At 46.9% G+C, this 21,708-nt stretch overlaps 2 protein-coding genes across 5 annotated transcripts in view; one reads left to right on the top strand and one right to left on the bottom strand.

The window, feature by feature from the left end:
* Positions 1 to 11,675, top strand: part of TGM4 (transglutaminase 4) — a 28,356-nt gene extending 16,681 nt beyond the window's left edge. Inside the window, exons 8-13 of the mRNA XM_007983907.3 lie at positions 743 to 846; positions 3,780 to 4,031; positions 7,009 to 7,287; positions 7,877 to 8,046; positions 8,189 to 8,325; positions 10,658 to 11,675. Of these exons, the coding sequence (XP_007982098.3) occupies positions 743 to 846; positions 3,780 to 4,031; positions 7,009 to 7,287; positions 7,877 to 8,046; positions 8,189 to 8,325; positions 10,658 to 10,799 (1,084 nt within the window). The 3' untranslated portion in view covers positions 10,800 to 11,675. The remainder of the gene's footprint in view (positions 1 to 742; positions 847 to 3,779; positions 4,032 to 7,008; positions 7,288 to 7,876; positions 8,047 to 8,188; positions 8,326 to 10,657) is intronic.
* A 981-nt stretch (positions 11,676 to 12,656) lies between these two features.
* ZDHHC3 (zDHHC palmitoyltransferase 3) overlaps positions 12,657 to 21,708 on the bottom strand; it is a 60,375-nt gene continuing 51,323 nt past the window's right edge. For 3 of the 4 annotated variants that reach the window (XM_007983912.3, XM_038004069.2, XM_007983909.3), the window contains one exon: positions 12,657 to 15,521. In XM_007983912.3, coding sequence (XP_007982103.1) covers positions 15,273 to 15,521 — 249 coding nt within the window. In that variant the 3' untranslated portion in view covers positions 12,657 to 15,272. Of the gene's footprint in view, positions 15,522 to 16,159; positions 17,848 to 21,708 lie in introns of all 4 variants that reach the window. The other variant, XR_012090650.1, reaches the window with a different exon arrangement.

Raw genomic sequence — 21,708 nt, 5'->3', positions numbered from 1 at the left:
TGTGTTTGTGGGACGTGAAACCTGCCTATACGGAGATCTGACTTTTCCTATATACACGTTCCACAGGGCCAACTGCAGGACTTGAGCGTCTATGGATTTGGGTACACTCAGGGGTCCTGGAACCAATCCCCTGTGGATAGTGAGGAAAGACTGTTAATTTTCTAGCTAGAAAACCAAGAGCACCAACTTAAAAATAGCAAGATTTAATATGAGAATTCAGAGACTGGCCAGTTACAAAGTTACTGATCCACCAAATCAGAATTCCAGCGAATTGAATACATTCATTGAATGAATGAAATAACAGTTGTAATCTTTTACTAGGCTGTGACTGCACAGCCTAGTGCATTTCACCCATTCATTCAGGAAGAATTTATTAGGTGTCTGTTATGCTTCAAACACTGCAGATGTCAAGACAGATAAGATTCAGTTCTGCCTTGAGTTCACCACCTCTAGTGGTGAAGACTCCCAGGCTCTTTGAGATCCATAGGCACGGTGAGGGTCTCCTGAGGTTCCTCCCGCCCTGCCCACTGCACACAGCTCTGTGCCCTGGGAGGCTTTCTGAGAGGCAGGTGGGACTCAGCGGTGGCCCCTTCCTTGCCAGTGTTGACAAACATTCCCAAACCCCTGAGAACAACTTCAGTGGTTCCCTGGTGATGAAGTTGTCTCTGGCAATTTTGGCGTGTTTATCTCTAACTAGGTTTGTGGGTGGTCTGGGGTGGGGCCCGTTCCCAATTTGTGGCAGGAATTTCCACGTGTGGACGGATGCCTGGATGAAGCGACCGGATCTGCCCAAGGGCTATGATGGCTGGCAGGCTGTGGATGCAACGCCGCAGGAGCGCAGCCAGGGTGAGTGGGTGGCAGGAAGACGCTGGGCATCCATGATGCTCTCCTTACATGGCCCCGGGTTCTGTGGGTCTTGGGTATGCAGCCAAGCAGGTGGGGAAAGTTTTAATAAAAATTTCCCAACACAAAAAGCATGCTCAGTCCTTCCTGCTATTCCCACTGAGCAGGGGCTTCAGTTTGCTGGCTATTTTTATGAAGCAATGCCAACGACAGTACTGTTAAGAGCAATGTGATGGTAGCACTTAAGGGTTCCCTACTGCGTGCCATGCTCAGTACCAATATGATCCATTTTACTCACAACTAACCTTTCAAAGTAGGTTGTCATTATCCTCATTTTTCAAATGAGGAAACTGAGGCTCAGGGAGGTGAAGTGAGTTGCCTGAGGTCACACAGATCCACGAGGCTGGACCAGGATTCAGCCCAAGTCAGACATAATGGGGATGCTTATCTCAGTTGGTTATGGGTTACCAACTCCTGGGTAAGACAGTGGCCCCTTATAGCTGGAAGGACCTTGCCAGGGGAGGGAGGGTGTCTTTGTACATCTGGGGAAACAGGCACAGGGTTGGTCTGAGGTCACTTGAAAAATCTGTGGAATCAAGTTATCTTTATTTTAAATTGTGAGTCCTAGTACTAAAGACAAAGTCAGCCCAGTAAAGGGAAAATACATTAGTTCAATAGTTCTCAAATTTTTAAAAATTATTTATTTATTTATTTTGAGACAGAATCTCACTCTGTTGCCCAGGCTGGAGTGCAGTGGTGCAATCTTGGTTCACTGCAACCTCTGCCTCCCAGGTTGAAGCAATTTTCCTCAGTTTCCTGAGTAGCTGGGACTATAGGTGCACGCACCATGCCTGGATAATTTTTAATTTTTAGTAGAGACAGGGCTTTACCATATTGGTCAGGCTGGTCTCGAACTCCTGACTTCAGGTGATCCACCTGCCTTGGCCTCCCAAAGTGTTGGGATTACAGGTGTGAGCCACTGTGCCTGGCCTTTATTTATTTATTTATTTAGAGATGGAGTGTCACTCTTGTTGCCCAGGCTGGAGTACAATGGTGCAATCTTGGCTCACTGCAACCTCTTCCGGGTTCAAGTGATTCTCCTGCCGCAGCCTCGTGAGTAGCTGGGATTACAGGTACCTGCCGCCATGCCTGACTAATTTTTTGTATTTTTAGTAGAGATGGGGTTTCACCATGTTGGCCAGGCTTGTCTCAACCTCCTGACCTCAGGTGATCTGCCTGCCTCGGCCTCCCAAAGTGCTGGGATTACAGGTGTGAACCACCTCAGCCAGCCTCAAACTTTTTTTTTTTTTTTTTTTTGAAAAAAGCAGCCCGACTGCTCAGAAGGAAACTTTGTGTGCCACCTCGTAATGTAAAGCAGAACTGCTCCAGCTGAAGTGTGCTCAGGGACCAGCCAGCCCCTCCCTGACACCTCTGCCTCACTCCTGCAGCCCCTGAGGTAGATGTCTTTCAAGGTTCTTCTAGGAATAAGTCATAGTTTGGCTGTGAACCTCATCCCAAGGATAGCAAATTCATCTGCCCACAGAGCCACAGAGTGAACAGGGCTGTCTACTTGGGAAGATGGGGACCTAGAGACATGAGCATGCAGATCCCCAAAGGCATTCAGGTTAAAATTTAAACATACTTTGTGGGCCCCACACCCCTCAGTGTGGGACTCCTGATTCCTCCAGCTGCAGTGTGAGCCCACATGGCCCTGAAGGCAAAAAGTGCTGTTAAAGGTGAAAACAGCCTCCATGTTTCTCCAAAGAAAAGGCATTGCCATTATAATAGGGGGTGAAGGTGCTGGGAGGTGGCCCCCAGGGGTGGGAGGAGCAGGTGATATGCCCATATCCCCCTATACTCTGCAGGAAGATTCTCAGCAGGGCAATGTTGAGGGCTCTTTCCATCCAGGGAGTCTAAGTAGCATTTGCTGAGGTGGGACAGTAGCCATGGCAACCAGGCAGTGAGTACCCCAGTGCCAGTATCTGCCTGAGAGGCAGAGGAAGCCCTGTTCCCTGGCCAGAAAAGAGGCCTTAAAAGCCCACCTAACCTGCTCAGGCCAGAGAGGGAGGGTGGGGATGCCCAAGGTTAGTCAACAAGTTAGGAGAAGAACCAGTATTAGATTAGGAGACCAGTTATCCTGAGTCCTAGTCCTCCGTACACTGACTTCACAGGTTTGGCTGCCTAAAAGAGGCAAGGGAGAGGAACCTGTGTGTTGAGGATTAAATAAAATAATGGAAGCAAAAACCCAATGCCCAGAATACAAGGGTGTGTAAAAACCAAAGCTACTACTGAGGAACTATCAACCAAGAGACTAATTCTCACTAAGTTGTCAATGACTAATAAGGGGGAACTCTCTATCCCCATGCTAGAAATAAAAAGACAGCTCTTAAAAAAAATAAAAAATAAAAAGAGCTCTTAGAATGGAAATTTTCTTATTAGCCCAGATCCATAAGCAACAGCTTGCATTTGTTTTAGGCACAGGGCTAAGTACTTTGCCTGGATTATTTAATTTAATCTTTGCAATAGCCTTAGGAAGTAAGTGCAGTTTTTATTCTTAGTTTTCTAGGAAATGGAGCCACAGAGAGCTGAAATGACTTGCACAAGATCACATAGCTCCAAGGCGTGATGCCAGGAATCAGACCCAGATTGTATATCTCTGTGCTCTATTGGGGACTGATGTGCTGGGATGAGTTTAATAGGCAGTGTGACTTCCTGTTACTGGGACGGAGGATTTCTGATACTCTTCAAGTCAAAGCTGAGATGTGCCCCTCTTCTCAGAATAGTTAGGACAGCCTAGAAAATGAGCACCCAGATGCTTCTTGGGCAAAGTTTGCTTGCCAGTCCTGTTTGAGTTTGGGAATCATTGCTGCCACTGGGTCCAGGCTGGGTGGGCTGGGGAATCTTACTGAGAGTGACCACCTCTGGCTTCCCCTCAGGTGTCTTCTGCTGTGGGCCATCGCCACTGACCGCCATCCGCAAAGGTGACATCTTTATTGTCTATGACACCAGATTCGTCTTCTCAGAAGTGAATGGTGACAGGCTCATCTGGTTGGTGAAGATGGTGAATGGGCAGGAGGACTTACACGTAATTTCAATGGAGACCACAAGCATCGGGAAAAACATCAGCACCAAGGCAGTGGGCCAAGACAGGCGGAGAGATATCACCTACGAGTACAAGTATCCAGAAGGTGGCCAGAATCACAGGGCTCCTTCTAACTCAGCCCCTGAGTCACTCAGACCATGAAAATACTCAAGATTGGGGGTGGGCCTGGGCAACATGGTGAAACCCCGTCCCTACCAAAAAAAAAAAAAAAAAAAATTAGCCGGGTATGGTGGCATGTGCCTTTGGTCCCAGCTACTCAGGAGGCTAAGGTGGGAGGACTGCTTGAGCCAGGGAGGTTGAGGTTGCAGTGAGCTATGACCATGCCACTGCACTCTGGCATGTGCCTTTGGTCCCAGCTACTCAGGAGGCTAAGGTGGGAGGACTGCTTGAGCCAGGGAGGTTGAGGTTGCAGTGAGCTATGACCATGCCACTGCACTCCAGCCTGGGTGACAGAACAAGACCCTGTCTCAAACAAACAAACAACAAAAAAACACAAATCCTAATTGAGGCCTTTGCATTGTTTGACCAGCTCATTCACCTTGCTAAGACTGTCCGTGCTCCCCAGTGCCCAGGAGATTAGACATCTTCTCAGCCTGGCTTTCTGGCCCCTGCAGAGCTGGCCTCTGGCTCCCTTCCTGATCTCAAGTTCATCCCCTAGCCATGCTGCCTGCTGTTCCCTGAAAAGGCTGGCTACTTTCACCCCTGGCCAAACCTCTGCTTATGCTTTCCCCTCCTGAACTGTCTCCTTTGCAATCTCTACTATCCACAGGCTCATACGCTGCCTCTGTTCTTGATGTGCCTCAATCTTACAGATTTGTATTTCCCCTGTGGCCCATTGGCTGTGGTTCCTGTACCGTGTGATAAGGAAAGGAAGACAACTCCATACAGCATCCTCAAAGGGTGCAAGAGTCCAGACAGGGGCAAACTGAAGATGGGATGTGATTAAGAGGAAGGCAGGAAATCATAAGGACTCATAGATGAGGGAGCAATTTGCTGTGCTATGGGATGGCAGATGGTACCCATGCAACTGGGGCTTTTCCCACCCTCCATTGCAGTACAGTTACAAGCAGGTCAGTTTGGACCCCTGGGTTGATTGTGAGCTTGCATAAAACCTTGCACAAGGTAGGCCTGCAGTAAATATTTCTTCCATATAAATGGGGCAAGTGATGGCTACCAAGGCAGCTCAGGACAAACTGGAGATCTCCACTTTGATGTCTCTTTGTGTTCAGAGTAGATGTGGATGGAGAGCTTTGTAACCAAGCTCAGAAATTCCTGTCTTACAGCTGCTATATCTGAAATAACATCTTATCCTCAGGGTTGTGTTGAAAATGAGCAAACTTGATTAAAAGCAATTAGGTCAGGAGTTTTTTTTTTTTTTTTTTTTTTTTTTTTGGCAGGGTGACAGAAGTATCAGAGAGGGAGGGGTATGATAGAGAGGGAGACCAGTGGTATCTGTCAACTGCTACACTTGATGGTGTCCCTCAGGTCTCTGAGGCTCTGTTCTCTTTTCCTCATTGTTTTTCCTTTCTGTCTCTCAGACTAGATAATCTTATGACCTGTCTTCAAGTTTGCTGATTTTCCTGCAAGCTCTAATCTGCTATTATTGTACTTTTCAACTCCGGAATTTATATTTGGTTCTTTTTTTAAAAATAATTTTAATCTCTCTCGATATTCTATATTTGGCAAGCCATTTGTTCTCATGCCTTTTTTTAGTTCTTTGAATATATTTAAAATAACTAATTTAAAGTCTTTGTCTAGTAGGTTCAATGTCAGGGCTTCCTTAGGGACAGTTTTTATTGACTGTTTCCATGTTCCTCCCCTCCAACCCCCGCACCTCCATATATGGCCTATACTTTGTATGTCTTGTAATTTTTTGTTAAAAATTGGACATTTTAAAAAAACATAATATGGCAACTCTAGGAATCAGATCCTGTCCCCCGTCCCAGGGTTGCTTTTGTTGTTGCTATTTGTTTAATGACTTCCCTGATGTAATTCCAGAAAGTCTGTAATCTTTCTTGTCCATGACCACTGAATTCTCTGCTCAGTTTGCTGAATGGTCAGCTAATGATTGGATGGATATTGCTTTAAATTCCTTGAATCATTAAGACTCCTAGCCTTTGGCAAGGAGCTCTGTGTACAAGTTGGGGTACATTTCATTACTCTGGCAGGCAATTTACAATTCTGCCTTCCCTTCTTGCTTGGGCAGAGCCTCAAGGTCAGTTAGAGGTGAGAGCTTAGAGCCTTATCAGATCTTTCTCAGACGTTCTAGATTTCCAGGATTCTGTCTGAGCTTTCCAAAGCCCCTATGGACATTTTGTTCCTCAGCTTTTCCTTTTAAGATTTTTGACTGGCTTCTTTTCCCCTCAACTCCCTTCTTTTCCTTGTTGCCTTAGGAAACTGCAATTGTAAACAGTTGCTGCAGGTTGGTTGGTTGTCTTAACAAATGCTCCAGGGAAAAGGCTGTTGGTAACGAGGGAGCTCTGAGTCAGGTCAATGAAGACAAACTCTGTGAATGAGGGTTTCCAGGGAATCGCCCTTAGGTGAATTAACAACAATTCTCTGGTAGTGGAGCTTTTAGGGAACTCCAAAACCATTCTGTCCCCTCCGGAGGTGGCTAGGCTGCTGGTTTTCACTGTGATTTGGTGCTGTTGGTTTTTGAGTCTACTGTGGAGCTGGAGAGAAGGGGAGATGGGAATCCGAATGCCACAAAACTATTCTTACTGAGATTGTGCTGTTTTACTTGAATAAATGCTCCTTAGATTATTATAAGCCTTTAGTTAATGTCAAGAGTTCTGAAAAAATTGATTTGATAATTTTTGCCAATGTTCTCATTGCTTTTATGGAGAAGCAGATTTTTGGAGGTCTTTATTCTGCCATTCCCACTGATGTCAGAATGTACTATTGCTTAGGAATGGGGATTTGAATGCTCCTCTCTGTGAATCTGTAGCTCAGGAATGTCTCTGGAGTCCTGGCCATGCAGATGGTCTCCTTCTGCCACAGGGGTGGTTGGGACATTTGGCCCTTGAAGGAGCACCCAAAGGAAGCCTTTGTGTCTCTTTCAGGCTCCCCTGAGGAGAGGCAGGTCATGGATCATGCCTTCCTCCTTCTCAGTTCTGAGAGGGAGCACAGACGACCTGTAAAAGAGAACTTTCTTCACATGTCGGTACAGTCAGATGATGTGCTGCTGGGAAACCCTGTTAATTTCACCGTGATTCTCAAAAGGAAGACTGCTGCCCTACAGAATGTCAACATCTCGGGCTCCTTTGAACTACAGTTGTACACTGGCAAGAAGGTGGCAAAACTGTGTGACCTCAATAAGACCTCGCAGATCCAAGGTCAAGGTACCAGAACCAGGGGGAGGAGAGGCCTCAAGTGAGCTCAGGGTCCCCACAATCTGAAATCCCTCTTCTCCTCTGTGGACAACTTCCCTACGTTAACAAATTTTTGTGTGTGAGTTAACACAAACAAACATTTATTGAAAACCTACCCCTTGGTAGTCACAAGAAAGCCAGGCACAGAGGAAAAGTGGGCCAATACACCACTGGACTAGGAGCCGGGGTCTATTGTAGAGCTATAAATTAGGGGTGCTGAAAGTGTCATGAGAAGTCTTCTGTGGTGGCAGAAATTTTAATCTCAGATGCCCAATCAAATCAATGATCATGAGTGCCCAGGGCACAGTGTTGGGAACAAGTGGGATGTCCTGATGACAATGGGTAATGTCTGTCATGCACTCAGGATGGAAGCTTGGAGAAATTGGCCAATTATTATTCCATCTTGAGCCCAACGTCTTGTTTTCTAAAAAGAGTATGGGACATGTCCAAGGTTATCCAGTTCAATTCATACAAAGTTAATCTAATTCTGTGTTTGATGAGGAAAACTCATGGGGCCTATGATGAATGACCTCTCCCCTCCACCCTGACTCTTTGGCAGTATCAGAAGTGACTCTGACCTTGGACTCCAAGACCTACATCAACAGCCTGGCTATATTAGATGATGAGCCAGTTATCAGAGGTTTCATCATTGCAGAAATTGTGGAGTCTAAAGAAATCATGGCCTCTGAAGTATTCGCGTCTTTCCAGTACCCTGAGTTCTCTATAGAGGTGAGATTCCTGCAGACCATAAAGGGCTCCTCCTGCCTGGAAGTTGGCCATGGAGTGTGACGGGGCCCTTAAGAACCCTGAGGGTCCTTGGTTGGCTCATGCATATCTTCTCTCCCCATCTCTCCTCCCCACCCTACTACAGTTGCCTAACACAGGCAGAGTTGGCCAGCTACTTGTCTGCAATTGTATCTTCAGGAATACTCTGGCCATCCCTTTGACTGACGTTAAGTTCTCTTTGGAAAGCCTGGGCATCTCCTCACTACAGACCTCTGAACATGGGTGAGTCTGCCTGAGGTATTCTTACAAACAGAAATATACTTCTGGACATATATCTTGCACATGTGTGCATATTCTTGAGATGTGAATTCCCAGTATGGGGTCATAGGGTCAAAACGTAGATACATTTTGCTAGTGCCAAATTACTTTCAGAAAAGATTGCATCAATTTATGCTCTATCAACAGATCTTTTTGATTCTTGCCAATCTAGTGGTTAAATAATCTCATTGCTTTACTTTGCATCTCTGATTATTTGTGAGGCTGAGTATTTCTTACATTAATTGACTCTCTCCTGTGAATTGCCTGTTCCTAACTTTTGTCCATTTTTCTACTGAGTCGTTTATTTTTTCATATTAGTATGGAGTCTTTACACAGTAAAGAGTGTTATGTGCTGTGAATTGTTTATAGCAGTTTGTATTTAAATTTTTAAATTTAATTTTTAATTTATTTATTTTGAACAGAGTCTCACTTTGTCACCCAGGCTGGAGTGCAGTTACAGGATCTCAGCTCACTGCAACCTCCATCTGTCCCCAGGTTCAAGTGATTCTCCTGCCTTGGCCTCCTGAGTAGCTGGGATTACAGGCATGCGCCACCACACCTGGCTAATTTTTGTATTTTTAGTAGAGATGGGGTTTTCCCATATTGGCCAGCCTGGTCTTGAACTCCTGACCTCAGGTGATCTGCCCACCTTGGCCTCCCAAAGTGCTGGGATTACAGGCATGGGCCATCATGCCCGGCCAAACAGTTTGTATTTTTTTAAACACTTAAGATGTCTTTCACCATTAGAACTTTTAAATTTTAATGTAGTCAAATTTTTCAATCTTTTCCCTTACGGATACTGAATTTCATGTCATCCTAGGTGCATAGAAATATTCTCTTATGCTTTCTCTAGAATTTCCAGCTTTATTTACACAATTAGGTATTTATCTGGAATTTTTTTTGGGTGTGGTGTGATGTGGAGCTCCAACTTTGTGTATGGTTTTCCTAGTACTTTGTAGCACTACCTTTATTAGGCTGTAAATTCCCATATATATCTGGGTCTCTGGACTCTTTAATTTGCTATTTCATTTGTCTTCTTCTACTGTAACATCATACCACTTAAATTATTATAGTCCTAAAATAATTTTATATGATTATCATATCTACGTATTGATATGCATTAGGCAAATCCCCACCCCCCACATTTTTGTCTATAGAACTTTTAGAATCATCTTGTCATATAGTTTAAAAACAGTTGGGATTTAAGTTGATACTGCATTGAATTTACCTATTTATTTGGGGGAGAATTGTGCCAAATGACAATATTGTGTCTTACCATCTAGGAATATGAGATTTTCCCATTTTTTTTCAAGTCTTTTTTATCACCTTTAGAAAAGCAATATTGTTTTCTTTATATACCACGTGCACGTTCTTAGTTGGGTTAATTCCAAGATGCATCAGTATTATAGCTTTTATGAATGGAATATTTTTCGTTCTATTTTCTAATTGTTTGCTGGACTATATGGAAATTGATTTTTGGCATGCTGATATATCCAGCAAAAACCTTTACTGAACTCTAATATTTTGTTTCTGAGAGGTTTCTGATGGTCTCTTTCTTACAGGATGTCTGAATCTTCCAAGTAAAAACCAGTAGACTCCTATTTTCCTTAGATCAGGATTTATCACATTTTAACATGCACACAAATTACCTGGGGAGTATTGTTACAGTGTAGATTCTGATTCAGTAGGTTTAGGGTGGAGCCTCAGATTCTATGTTTCCTACAAGCTCCCGGGTGATGCTAGTATTGCTGAGCCCCAGAACACACTTTGAGTAGTGAGGGGCTAGACAATTCCTTTCATGTGGATTCAACATAAGATACATGTTCCTCTTAGATTTCATGTAATAGATAACTGTTGCTAACACCCGTGAAACAAGAACATCTGTAGTAAAGTCAGTCAAGACTCCAGGGAAGGTCTGTGAAATGTCAGAGTTGGAAGAGCTTCTGGAAACCAGCTGGTTCAACCATCTTGCTTTACATCTGGGAAAACTGATAGCAGCACCCAGGGTGCAGGTCCTGCTATAGAACTTTTAGAATCATCTAGTCGTATAGTTTAAAAACAGTTGGGATTTAAATTGATACTGCATTGAATTTACTTATTTATTTGGGGGAGAATTGTGCCAAATGACAATATTGTGTTTTACCATCTAGGTATGTGCCATGCCCTGGAGTGGCCAGGGCTTTTCAAAGAGGCTGAGCTAAGGCTCGGCTTTCTGGCTTCTCACCCAACTCATCTTCTTCCTCTTCCCGTAACATCCTTGGCTGATTGTATGTCCGTATATCTTTGAATTTTCCAGGACGGTGCAGCCTGGTGAGACCATCCAATCCCAAATAAAATGCACCCCAATAAAAACTGGACCCAAGAAATTTATCGTCAAGTTAAGTTCCAAACAAGTGAAAGAGATTAACGCTCAGAAGATTGTTCTCATCACCAAGTAGCCTTGTCTGATGCTGTGGAGCCTTAGTTGAGATTTCAGCATTTCCTACTTTGTGCTTAGCTTTCAGATTATGGATGATTAAATTTGATGACTTTTATGAGGGCAGATTCAAGAGCAGGAGGTCAGAAAGGCCAACACAACCATAAGCAGCCAGACCCACAAGGCCAGGTCCTGTGCTATCACACAGCTATAAACACCAGCCTAGGCCACAGAATCCCATCCCTTTCCTGAGTCATGGCCTCAAAAATCAGGGCCACCATTGTCTCAATTCAAATCCATAGACTTCAAAGCCACAGATTCTCTCCCTGGAGCAGCAGGCTATGGGCATGGGAGTGGTTAGAGAATCCCCAGTAGCTGCCACCCGCTGGCACCCCGTGAGAAGCTGCCATATTTTCAGGCCATGGGTTTGCAGGCCCTGAAAGCACCTGTCAACTGGAGTGCTCTCTCAGCACTGGGGTGGGCCTGCTAGAAGTGCATTCTCCTCCTATTGCCTCCATTGTCCTCTCTCTATCCCTGAAATCCAGGAAGTCCCTCTCCTGGTGCTCCAAGCAGTTTGAAGCCCAATCTGCAAGGACATTTCTCAAGGGCCACGTGGTTTTGCAGACACCTCTGTCCTCAGGCCTGAACTCACTATAGAAACCCATGTCAGCAAACAGTGACCAGCAAATCCTCTTCCCTTATTCAAACTGCTGCCCCTCAGGAGACTCCAGGGGACAGGCATTGCTTCCTCCCTGGTGTGAACTCTTTGGTATTCCATCCGCCATCCTGGCAACTCAAGGCTGCTTCTGTTAACTGAAGCCTGCTCCTTCTTGTTCTGCCCTCCAGAGATTTGCTCAAATGATCAATATGCTTTAAATTAAACTCTGCTTCAAGAAAACTCTGTGGTCCCTGAGTCCTTTTTCCTTTATGCCAATAAGCTTCTTAAAGTATCCTGTGCTGGGGGTTTATTATATGTGGTCACTGGGGAGCCATGGAATCCTTTGGCCTCCCCAGGCAAAGGTGCTCCGAAGAGTTGGCTTTTTTTTTTTTTTTTTGAGACAGAGTCTCGCTCTGTTGCCCAGGCTGGAGTGCAGTGGCGTGATCTCAGCTCACTGCAAGCTCTGCCTCCCGGGTTCACGCCATTCTCCTGCCTCAGCCTTCTGAGTAGCTGGGACTACAGGCGCCCGCCACCACGCCCGGCTAATTTTTTGTATTTTTTTTTAGTAGAGACGTGGTTTCACCATGTTAGCCAGGATGGTCTTGATCTCCTGACCTCGTGATCCGCCCGCCTCAGCCTCCCAAAGTGCTGGGATTACAGGCGTGAGCCACCGCGCCTGGCCGGAGTTGGCTTCTTTATTGTCTGTTCAGTACATCCAACCCCTCTCTCAAAGGCTGTCACCCCAACTGGATTCACACCCTGGCAGAGGCACATGCGTAGCTTGAATGAGGGTTATTTTGTGTCTAATTCACAGGACAGTCATGGGTGGGATATCTGTCATCCTCTGCCTTTCCAGCTGCCCAAGTGAAAAAAACCTCAATCCTGGTCACCCTTGCCCCAGTTGCCCACCTCCCTGGCATACAGTAGGTGTTCAATAAATGTTTATTGAAGGAAAGGCGATTGTTCCTTCTGCTGGAAATTCCACAAGGGTGGTGACACAAACAGAAGGGTTTGGTCAGTCACTCCACAGCAGTGTCCGATCCCAAGAGGTGATAAAGCCTGGCATGGCCACTGTGTGGTGCCGTATGGCACTTGTCTCCCACACTGGGAATGGAAGAAAAGTAGCTTTCCTAGAGGTGCCTTTAGGGTGACCCATGAGGAAGGACACTGCCCAAGGGTTTGGGCTGGGATCTCTTAATTAAAACAGGAGACTCTAGTCACTGAGGGTGAGCAAAGAGCTTTTTATTCAAAGAAAGAGGCAAATTGCACCCACTCTCTCTCCCTGTAAGATCTCATCGGGTTTTGACATCAGTTGCAATGCTTTCAGTTTGAGGCTAAGCAGAATGTTATGCTGTGAACGGTCACCACAGACAGACCACTGTGTTGCTGGTATAGGGAGGCGAGGCTCAGGGTTGGACAGGTTAATTACCTACATAACCTTGGGTGTGGCCCAGCCCAGCACCTTCCAGAACAGCGACTGACATGGCTGAGGTCTACCTTGGAGATGGGGTCAGTGATGAGGGGAGGCAGGGTCTGCCTCTGTGCAAGTAAAATGCCCTCTCACCCCAGCCTTCCTTTCCAGAGCAACCAATCTGAAAACACTTTGGCTTTGGGGCTGGTGTGTACCTCTGCTTTCAGGCCAAGCTGGATCCTTAGAAGAGGAGTTTGAAGCCCAATCTGCAAGGACATTTCTCAAGGGCCATGTGGTTTTGCAGACACCCCTGTCCTCAGGCCTGAACTCACCATAAACACCCATGTCAGCAGTGACCAGCAAATTCTCTTTGCTTATTCGAACTGCTGCCCCTTAGGAGACTCCAGCGGGCAGGCATTGCTTCCTCCTTGGTGTGAACTCTTTGGTATGCCATCCACCACCCTGGCAGCCCAGAGATGCTTCTGAGTTAGGACAACAAATAGGGGGGCCCTATAGTCAGAGAAGCTCTTACCCAAAGTGGTGAGCGTCGACTTCCTGTCCAGATTGCAAGTTAACGGCCTTTACAGCTGACTCAGGCTCCTATGTTGTTATTAATAAATATTAAAGCTGATAAGGACCAAGAAAGTGGGCCTGCAGCCTGACTATGGGAGGCCCAATGTCTTTCTGGTTGCTCTGTTAATGTTAGAATCCCCCATCACCCCTCTTGTGGGTCATACTTGGAGAGCTCTGAGCAAGGATTAGGGCAGAGGTGACTTTGTGAACATTGGGCCCTTTGAGCAATTAACCCCAGGCCCTTGTGGGCCGTCAGTTGTAGAGGGACGGTCTCTGTCAGGATCGTCACCCTTCACAGAGTGTCCAAGGATGCTGTCCAAGAACCAGGATGCTGCTTGGCTCTTTTCTTTCTCATAGTCGCCAGTTTCCTTTCTCAGTGTCCTGAGACTGCACCTCCAAACACTGACCTTCTTCTCCTCTGAACTGGAGCCACAGGCCACTTGAGGCCAGGACTCATGCCCTTTTGCCTGGAGCTGGAAGGGGGACCCTGACACTGAGGCCTTGCAGGGGCATGCTCTGCTGAGTGCCTATGCCCCTGCCAATACTGACGCCAGTAGATGCTGGGGAAATGGCCCAAAGAGAGGAACAAAGGCCCGTGGAGGGAGTGGGTGGCGAATCCACTTCTTATACCAAACGGGGATAAGAACTCTTCTGTTGGGCTTTGTGCAGAAGATGCTGCTTCAGCAACCACTGGAATGGGGTTTAGGAGCACCAGAATGCTGCTCAGACCTTCAGAAGTGGTCACAGACACCCTAGGCCTCAAATGGGGTGAATAGAGGGCAGACTCATCCTGGTAGGGTGTGTGTGTCTGTCTTCCTGATTCATCTGATTCATCAGTCAGCAGGCCCTGGCCATCACCCATCTTTTCAGAGACAAGATGGGCACCAATTTGGGAGAACTGGCCTCAAACACACAGGCAGGGTTTATGGTTAGTTCTACCTACGTGTGTTATTAGACTTCCTCCAAGAGGTAACGTTCAATTAAGTTCTCATGGGAGTGGTTAGAGAGTCCCCAGTAGCTCTAAAGACGTCCTTCCCGTACCCACACCTGTGAATGGCTAGATACGTAGCCACAGGCAGGACAGCTCCCAGCTGTCTCGCTCAGTGAAGACTCTGGTGTCTGTGGAATGGGGGCTCATTTTCGGCTCTACTGTTATAACTCTGGTTCTGTCCGTGCTGGCCATGTCCTGCACATGTGTGTTTAGAGCTTAATGCGGGGTCCTCTTTGAACCATGCCTGGCCCTTGCAGGTAGATGTGGCAGCCACCTCTACCTCCTAATTTCAGCAGGCAGCAGGGGGAAGCCCTATCCAGGGAGTGGCTGGCAGCTCTGCAGTCTTTTCAGGCTAGTCTCCCCTGATGTCAGTGTCCCAACCTAGGTCACCAAGGCCAGTCCTGCCCAGTCCTTCTGTCACAATCTTAATTCTCAAAGCCAGGAGCCAAGGCCCCAGCCTTCCCAAAAGAAGACAGAAATCCCAGGGAAAGCCAAAGGCAAGCTCTTTTCTGCCCCCGGGCTGCCCTGTTCAAAAGCTCCCTTTGCTGGGCTGAGAATGTAAAAGCCGCCCAGTCTTGGAGAACGGTTCTTGACGAGCCCTCTCAGTGCAGACTCTTCTTAGATGAACTCTGAGAAAGCCCCCATCCTCCTCTGATGTCCCCAGCCTACTCCCGACCCCCAGACCTGGCCCAACATGGAGAGATGAAGGAGGGGTTACAGGGAATGGCAAGGCCAAGCGAGTGGCTCAGGGAAGTGCTGGGGGTGCTGGGAGCGCACCATGCCCATGAGCCCCGTTATCCAAAACCCCAGGACGGAGGTTGACAGCACTTTTTAGTGTTTGCTTCTCTCCCCACAGCAGCATCTATTCATCTATCACCTCCACAGAGTCCTCGTCCTTTGTCTCCTCTGATGGATCCTCCATTGTTTCGGTGTCTGACAGCGATGTCACCTGCCGCACCATGTCTTTGTCACTGGGGATCTCTGGCTGACACGGTCTGGAGAAGGGGTTGAACCAGTTCAGGGAGAAGTCCCCACCAAAGGTCTCCTTTACTGACTGCCAGCTCCCCGTGCGCTCCCTGGGCTGGTTCTTTCGTTTGAGGCGCTCGATGCCCTGGAGGGAGAAGGGGATGAAGAGCATCAGCGTCAGCGTGTTGCTGGGCTGTGCAGCTCATGTACACACCCCCAGCTACGGCCCAGCAGTGGCAGGGTCCAGGGCGTGGGTAAGATGGGCTCTGAGAGGGCAGCCTGTTGTGGCCCAGCTCAGCCCCGGGAGGTGCCTCGGAGGACTTCTGGGGCGTGGGTAGACAGCAGCGTGGAGGAACACAGCAAGCAGGGTCTGCCTGGTGGACTGACGTGTTCTCCACCCACCACCCAGCCCTCCCCTTCTTTCCTTCCACAAATGCAATGCCAGATGATGGGTAGGGGCCAGGCTGATGAGTGGCTGAGGCATAAGGGGGACCACGCATCCTCTGAGGCCGCTACAAACTGGTGACCCCCTCCTAAATATTTTTGGCCACTCCCACCAGGGTAGACAGGGGCTGCAAATACAGCAGAAGGATGATGGGGTTAAGGAGAGAGTGCAGGACACAAATAGCATGCGAGGTGAAGAAGCGGGTGCTCATACAGCTAGTGCCAACATGCAGTAGGCAGCCAGAGGGCACCCAGGACCACTGTGGGGAGGTAAGGTTGTGCTCAGGCCTGCTCATGCAGCAGATGTACCCTGCAGCCTCTTCCAAACTGTCAACTCACCTGCCTCTGGGTGTCGGCTGCAACTCAGCCACCAGGCCACAGAAACGGTGTTGGGGTGGGGAGATGCCCAGAGGAGGTAAAGACATGGCCAGGCCAGCTCTCCAGGCCCACAACACCCTGCACAGAGGCTTTTGACCCTCCAGTGGGGGCACTGCTTTCTCCATCTCTTCTGGAAGCCAAGGGAATTTGCTGTGGGTTTGCTGGGCTTGGGCACTGCTCATTCACATGACTCAAGAAAGATCTCTGTGTATCTAGTTCTAGGTTTTCTCTTCCACACAAGATCGTTACACAACTGGCACAATCCTTTGTTATGCAGAAAGAGAAACTGAGGCAAACACACAGTCTGGGATCTGATGGTACCCTAGGCCAATTCTTCTCCAGCACTTTTTCTTCCCACACCATCTCAGAGATTTATGATTCTTGACTTTTGAATAAATTCTAAGTTAAAAAAATCGGATCTCAAAAGTATATCCTCATAAGATACTATCAATTACAAAGCGAAAAACAGTACCTTAATAGTAGGGAAGAAACAATGCGGGTACCACGTTCACCCAAGGATCAAAGTTAACATCACAATTATAATGATGATCAAAGTTAACATCACAATTATAATGAAACGTATCAACACCATGTGCCTCCTGATACGGTGCAACGAGGACACATTGCTTCAGCAGTGCTCCTGTCCCAAATGCCTAACCTCAATCTAATCATGAGAAAAACATCAAAAACACAATCTGAAGGACAGCCTAAAGAATACCTGCCCTACGTCTTCAAAAGGGTCAAAGACTGATGAAAAGATTTTGGAACCAGATAGACCTGGTGGTACAAAACATTGTGAATGCATTAAATGTACACTCTAAAATGGCTAATTTTGTTACTGAAATTTCACCTCAATTTTTAAAAAGGGTTAAGGTCATGAAAGACAAAGGAAGACTAAGGAACTGTCACAAACTGGAGGAGACTCGCAAATGATGCAGTGTGGGATCCTGGAACAGAAAAGGGTGTTAATGGGACAATAGGAGAAATGTGAATAAGGTACATACATTAGTTAAGGGTATGGTGTTGTCAATGTCCAGGGTTTTATATTTGTGTTATGGTTGTATAAAATATTCACCTTTGGTGAGACTGATTGAAGGGTACATGGGAACTCTTTGTACTGTTTTTGTCACATTTTTCTAAGTCTGAAGTTATTTCACAAAAAGTTTAAAAATGATCAATAATCAGACAAAGATTTATGCAATACAAACTTGAACACTGAATTATAACAATGCAAAGCTGGAAATGAGAAATGCCCAATAATGATGGTTAAGCAAATGATTCTATAACACTATGCAGCTAGAAAAGATGGTTTAATATAGTTTTACATGACATTAGAACATTTGTGTGGTTACTGTTGGGGATGGAATTCTAGATGATTTGTATTTATTTCTGTAGACTTCTCACATAGTCCAAGTTTTACCAATGAGCCAATGTTACTTTTATAATCAGAACAAAAACAGCTGTTTCAGAAAATGGATCTTGTTGACACAAGTCTAGAGGGACCTTCATGTGGGTCATGAGCACGGGATGCCGTGTTGCTTCCTGACTGGCCCCTTGCCAGGCCTCCCTTCTTGGCACAGAAGCAGTGACCAGCTGAGATGATTTGCTCTGGGCATTCTGCATTCCCTTCCTGCGTGATCATCTGCAGCCTGTCGAGAAAGAGGCTTTAACTTGATAGCACAAGAGCTGGGACATCACCATATGGCACATCCGGCTACAGAGGAGACACCCAGAAATGACAGATTGGCTGCATCCATACTGACTTGGACTCAAAGCCATGACCATAGGTTTTTATAGCCTCCTTGTGAGGAGGTGGGTATGAGTATTGATGATTGGCAGATGTGGAAGAAACAGAAGTTCCAAAAGGCCATGACAGTGGCCAAGGCTCATCTAGCTTGTTATGTATCAGAACTGGGATCGGAAGTAGTGTCGTTTTTTCTGCCCAACATGTTTCCAGCTCTACTGCAAATCACCACTGTGCTGAGGCTGAGCTCAGAGAGAAGGGGAATGAAGCCAAGAGCCCACAGGATGATTATTTGCCATTCATGTGGCATGCTCCCAGATAGGCACTCTTGGATTATACTCAACCTCCTCACCAAGCTCATAAAAGTATTCCAGACAGAGCCTGGCCTGTCTACCAGAGGTCTGCAGCAGTCAAGTGGACAAACGTTCAGGGAATGTTGACTTTTGAGTCCAGAAAGAAAATATTGCAAATAAATCTGATGTATAAAAATGGGCTGAGGGCTGCTTTTTCCTGGTAGGACTCAATTTTGAGTTTTATGTGGATTTAAAGGGATCCTGCAGGCAAAGTTCTTCAACTTGAGGTTTGCAGTGGAGCAGTAATACTAGCTTCAGACTCAAGAGAACAAACAAAAATTGTTGATGCCTGGTAAGGGGGTCATAGTCGACACCAGCAGCTCTTGCAAAGGGTGTGTGACGGGCCTTTTGGCTCAGGTCAGCCTGGGTGACACATGAGCTGTGATCTGTGAACAAACTCATCAACACTCCAAAATGAATGTATTAGGACTAAGGCCTCCGAGGAAGGAAGAGTCTGTGCAGACTCAGCTGAGCCCCACAGAGAGAGAACAGGCTGTTCCCTGCTCCCTGTATCATCAGATGTAGAAAGCCAGAGCCTCAGGAAGCAGCCTATGCAAATGTGTCTCTTCATAGCTGGGCAGATAGCACTGTCTCTCCTCATTAGAGATTTTTTTTTTTTTTTTTTGAGATGGAGTCTTGCTCTGTCGCCCAGGCTGGAGCGCAGTGGCTGGATCTCAGCTCACTACAAGCTCCACCTCCTGGGTTTACGCCATTCTCCTGCCTCAGCCTCCTGAGTAGCTGGGACTACAGGCGCCCGCCACCTCGCCCGGCTAGTTTTTTTTGTATTTTTTAGTAGAGACGGGGTTTCACCGTGTCAGCCAGGATGGTCTCTATCTCCTGACCTCGTGATCCGCCTGTCTCCGCCTCCCAAAGTGCTGGGATTACAGGCTTGAGCCACCGTGCCCGGCCAGAGATCTCATACCTCTATATTGTAACCCACAAGAGGAAACATTTTTCTGTTGCATTCCAGAACACATATACACACAATCCTCTAAGCTTCATAAAACAATACTTACCCTGCAATATGTAATGCATTAAACATTTTTCTTGAAAAACATGCTGGTTGCAAACCATGAATGGTTGTGACTGATGGTTTGAAAAGCACAGCTCTAACACAGCTAACACTTATAAAGCCATACCAGGGCCAGACACTACACATTCCCATTCATCACCCTCATGTAATCCTTCCATTAACTTTGTGACTTAGATTATCATTCCCGTTTTACAGATGAAAAAACTGAGACTTAAAGAAGTTACTGCTCAAGGTCATATTTTGGTAGTCGGTATGGTAATGAGTAGCCAAGCAGAGATTTGAACCAAAGACTGAAGCCAGGACCCAAATACTTGGTCACCAGACGATATGGTCTCAGCTGCAGAAATTCAGGGCAACCTTATGTCGGTGTTAGAGCACATGTGGCCCCCAGAAGGCTTTTGGCAAACGTCCCTCTGCAGCGCTTGTCATTACTCCTTGGATCAGCATCATCGGCTCCTCCTGTGTGCCACAACAGAGCGGGATCCCTGGGGGCCACTCTGCTACGGCAATCACGCTGCTCAAGTCAGCAAGATGTTTTCTTGAGGGAGAGGGTGAGAAAAAGAAGGTTCAGGTTGGGAGCACACTGGTCAGTGGCTTGTTTCTGCTTCACCGTGAATTCTGTCTCTTCTGTGAGGTGATCCTAAGTCAGATATGTATTTAAAGAATATAAGAAAAAGCCACATGGGTGTTTAAACCCATACGTGGAAAGCAAAGGTCAGGACATGTACAGGTCACGTATCTGGGCTGCTATAATGCCCCTGGCTCTAGACTGCTCACTGGTCACCACTCCCATCTGGAGGCCCCTTGGTTCTATGCTTTTCTCTTTCCCTTCCGGGCTGGTTCTTCACCAAAAGGGCCGTTGGTCTAGAGATGGGTTCCACTGATGAGATGCACAAGGAGTGGTGGGCAGGCTAATACTTTGGATCCGCTTCATACAGACTTTCTTTGATGTCTTGGCAGTTGTTTGTTGGGGAGGCCGCAGGTTATAAGGGAAGGCGGTCTCAGTGGCTTCTCAGCGGAGGGAACACGTGCCTGTCTCCCCATCAGCACACCCCGACTGCACTATGCTGAGCCCAGCAGCACACAGGACCCATATCACCAGCAGGCATCAGGGACCACCTGAGGAGGGACCCCTGCAAGCCCCAAGTGGATTCTCAAACTTAATAGTCAGAATCACTTTGGAGGGCTGTGAAGACACAGACTACTGGGCCCCACTGTTTCTGGTTCGGTAGCCTGGGGTGGGGACCGAGCATGTGCATTTCTAACGAGTTCTCAGGGGATGCTGATGTTGGTGTTGCTGGTCTGGCAACCTCAAGAACACCTTTGAGGAGGATTCTAGCAAAATCTTTCTCTCTTCACATTTCTTTGATATTGAAGGGCACCTTCTAGGTGGGGCCCCTTCCCTCTACTGGCTGGCTCACCCTCTAAACTGATGCACTGCAAGTCTTGAAGAGAGAGAAATTTAAAACCCATTAGTCTGGCTGAGAAAGCCCAGCCCAGCCCCCTGGAGAGGAGTTTCTGTGTAATGCCAACCTCACATATGTGTTTAAAATGTTTGTTAATTTACCTCACCTAATCGGTTTCTGCATTAGGGGACGGTGGATTTGAACTATTTAAGTGGCCTAGCCAGATGAGCAAAAGCTAATACTTGGGGCTCTTTCAACAAGAAGTACAGGGCTGGGCCCAGTGGTTCACGCCTGTAATCCCAAGACTTGGGAGGCTAAGGCAGGACAATTGCTTGAGGCCAGGCATTTGAGACTAGCTGGGGCAACACAGTGAGACCCTGACTCTATTAAAAAACAACAAAATTAGCCAGGCATGGTAGTACCTGCCTGTAGCCCTGGATACTCAGGAGGCCAAGGCACAAGAATCACTTGAGCCCAGGAGTTCAAGGCTGCAGTGAGCTCTAATTGTGCCACTGCACTCCAGCCTGGGTGACAGAGCAAGACCTTGTCTCTAACAAAAAAGAGGAAGTATTACCAAGCCCATGCAAATATGCATAGATTACAGATTTGCTTGGATCTAAGCCTTTTGCATATTCAGTCTGGTTGCTATGAACACAAACCTGACAGAGTTGACAGAAGGCAAGCAAGCTGGGGATCACCTAACCCAAAGAGCCACATCTTTATTTTTCACTTCCACTCCCCAGAGCCCAGGCTCTGAAAGACAGTGGCTACTACTGGTTCATTTTCCCACGAGTGCACCAAACAGTACTATTAGAACTCCTGTGTCCAAGCCAAAAGTTGGAGCGACTTTGTGTAGAAAGACATCCTCTTTCATTGTATCTGGAAATGCTGAGGAGAGCTCAGGGATGCTTTTTCTTCCTATGTGGAAGCCAGGAGGGGAACCAATCACTATCCTGCAAATGATGGCCACATTC

The sequence above is a fragment of the Chlorocebus sabaeus genome, chromosome 22 (genome assembly GCF_047675955.1).
Source record: "Chlorocebus sabaeus isolate Y175 chromosome 22, mChlSab1.0.hap1, whole genome shotgun sequence".
In the NCBI taxonomy this organism is placed as follows: Eukaryota; Metazoa; Chordata; class Mammalia; order Primates; family Cercopithecidae; genus Chlorocebus; species Chlorocebus sabaeus.
The sequence above is the reverse complement of the archived record's forward strand: the minus strand, read 5'-3'. Positions and strand labels throughout refer to the sequence as shown.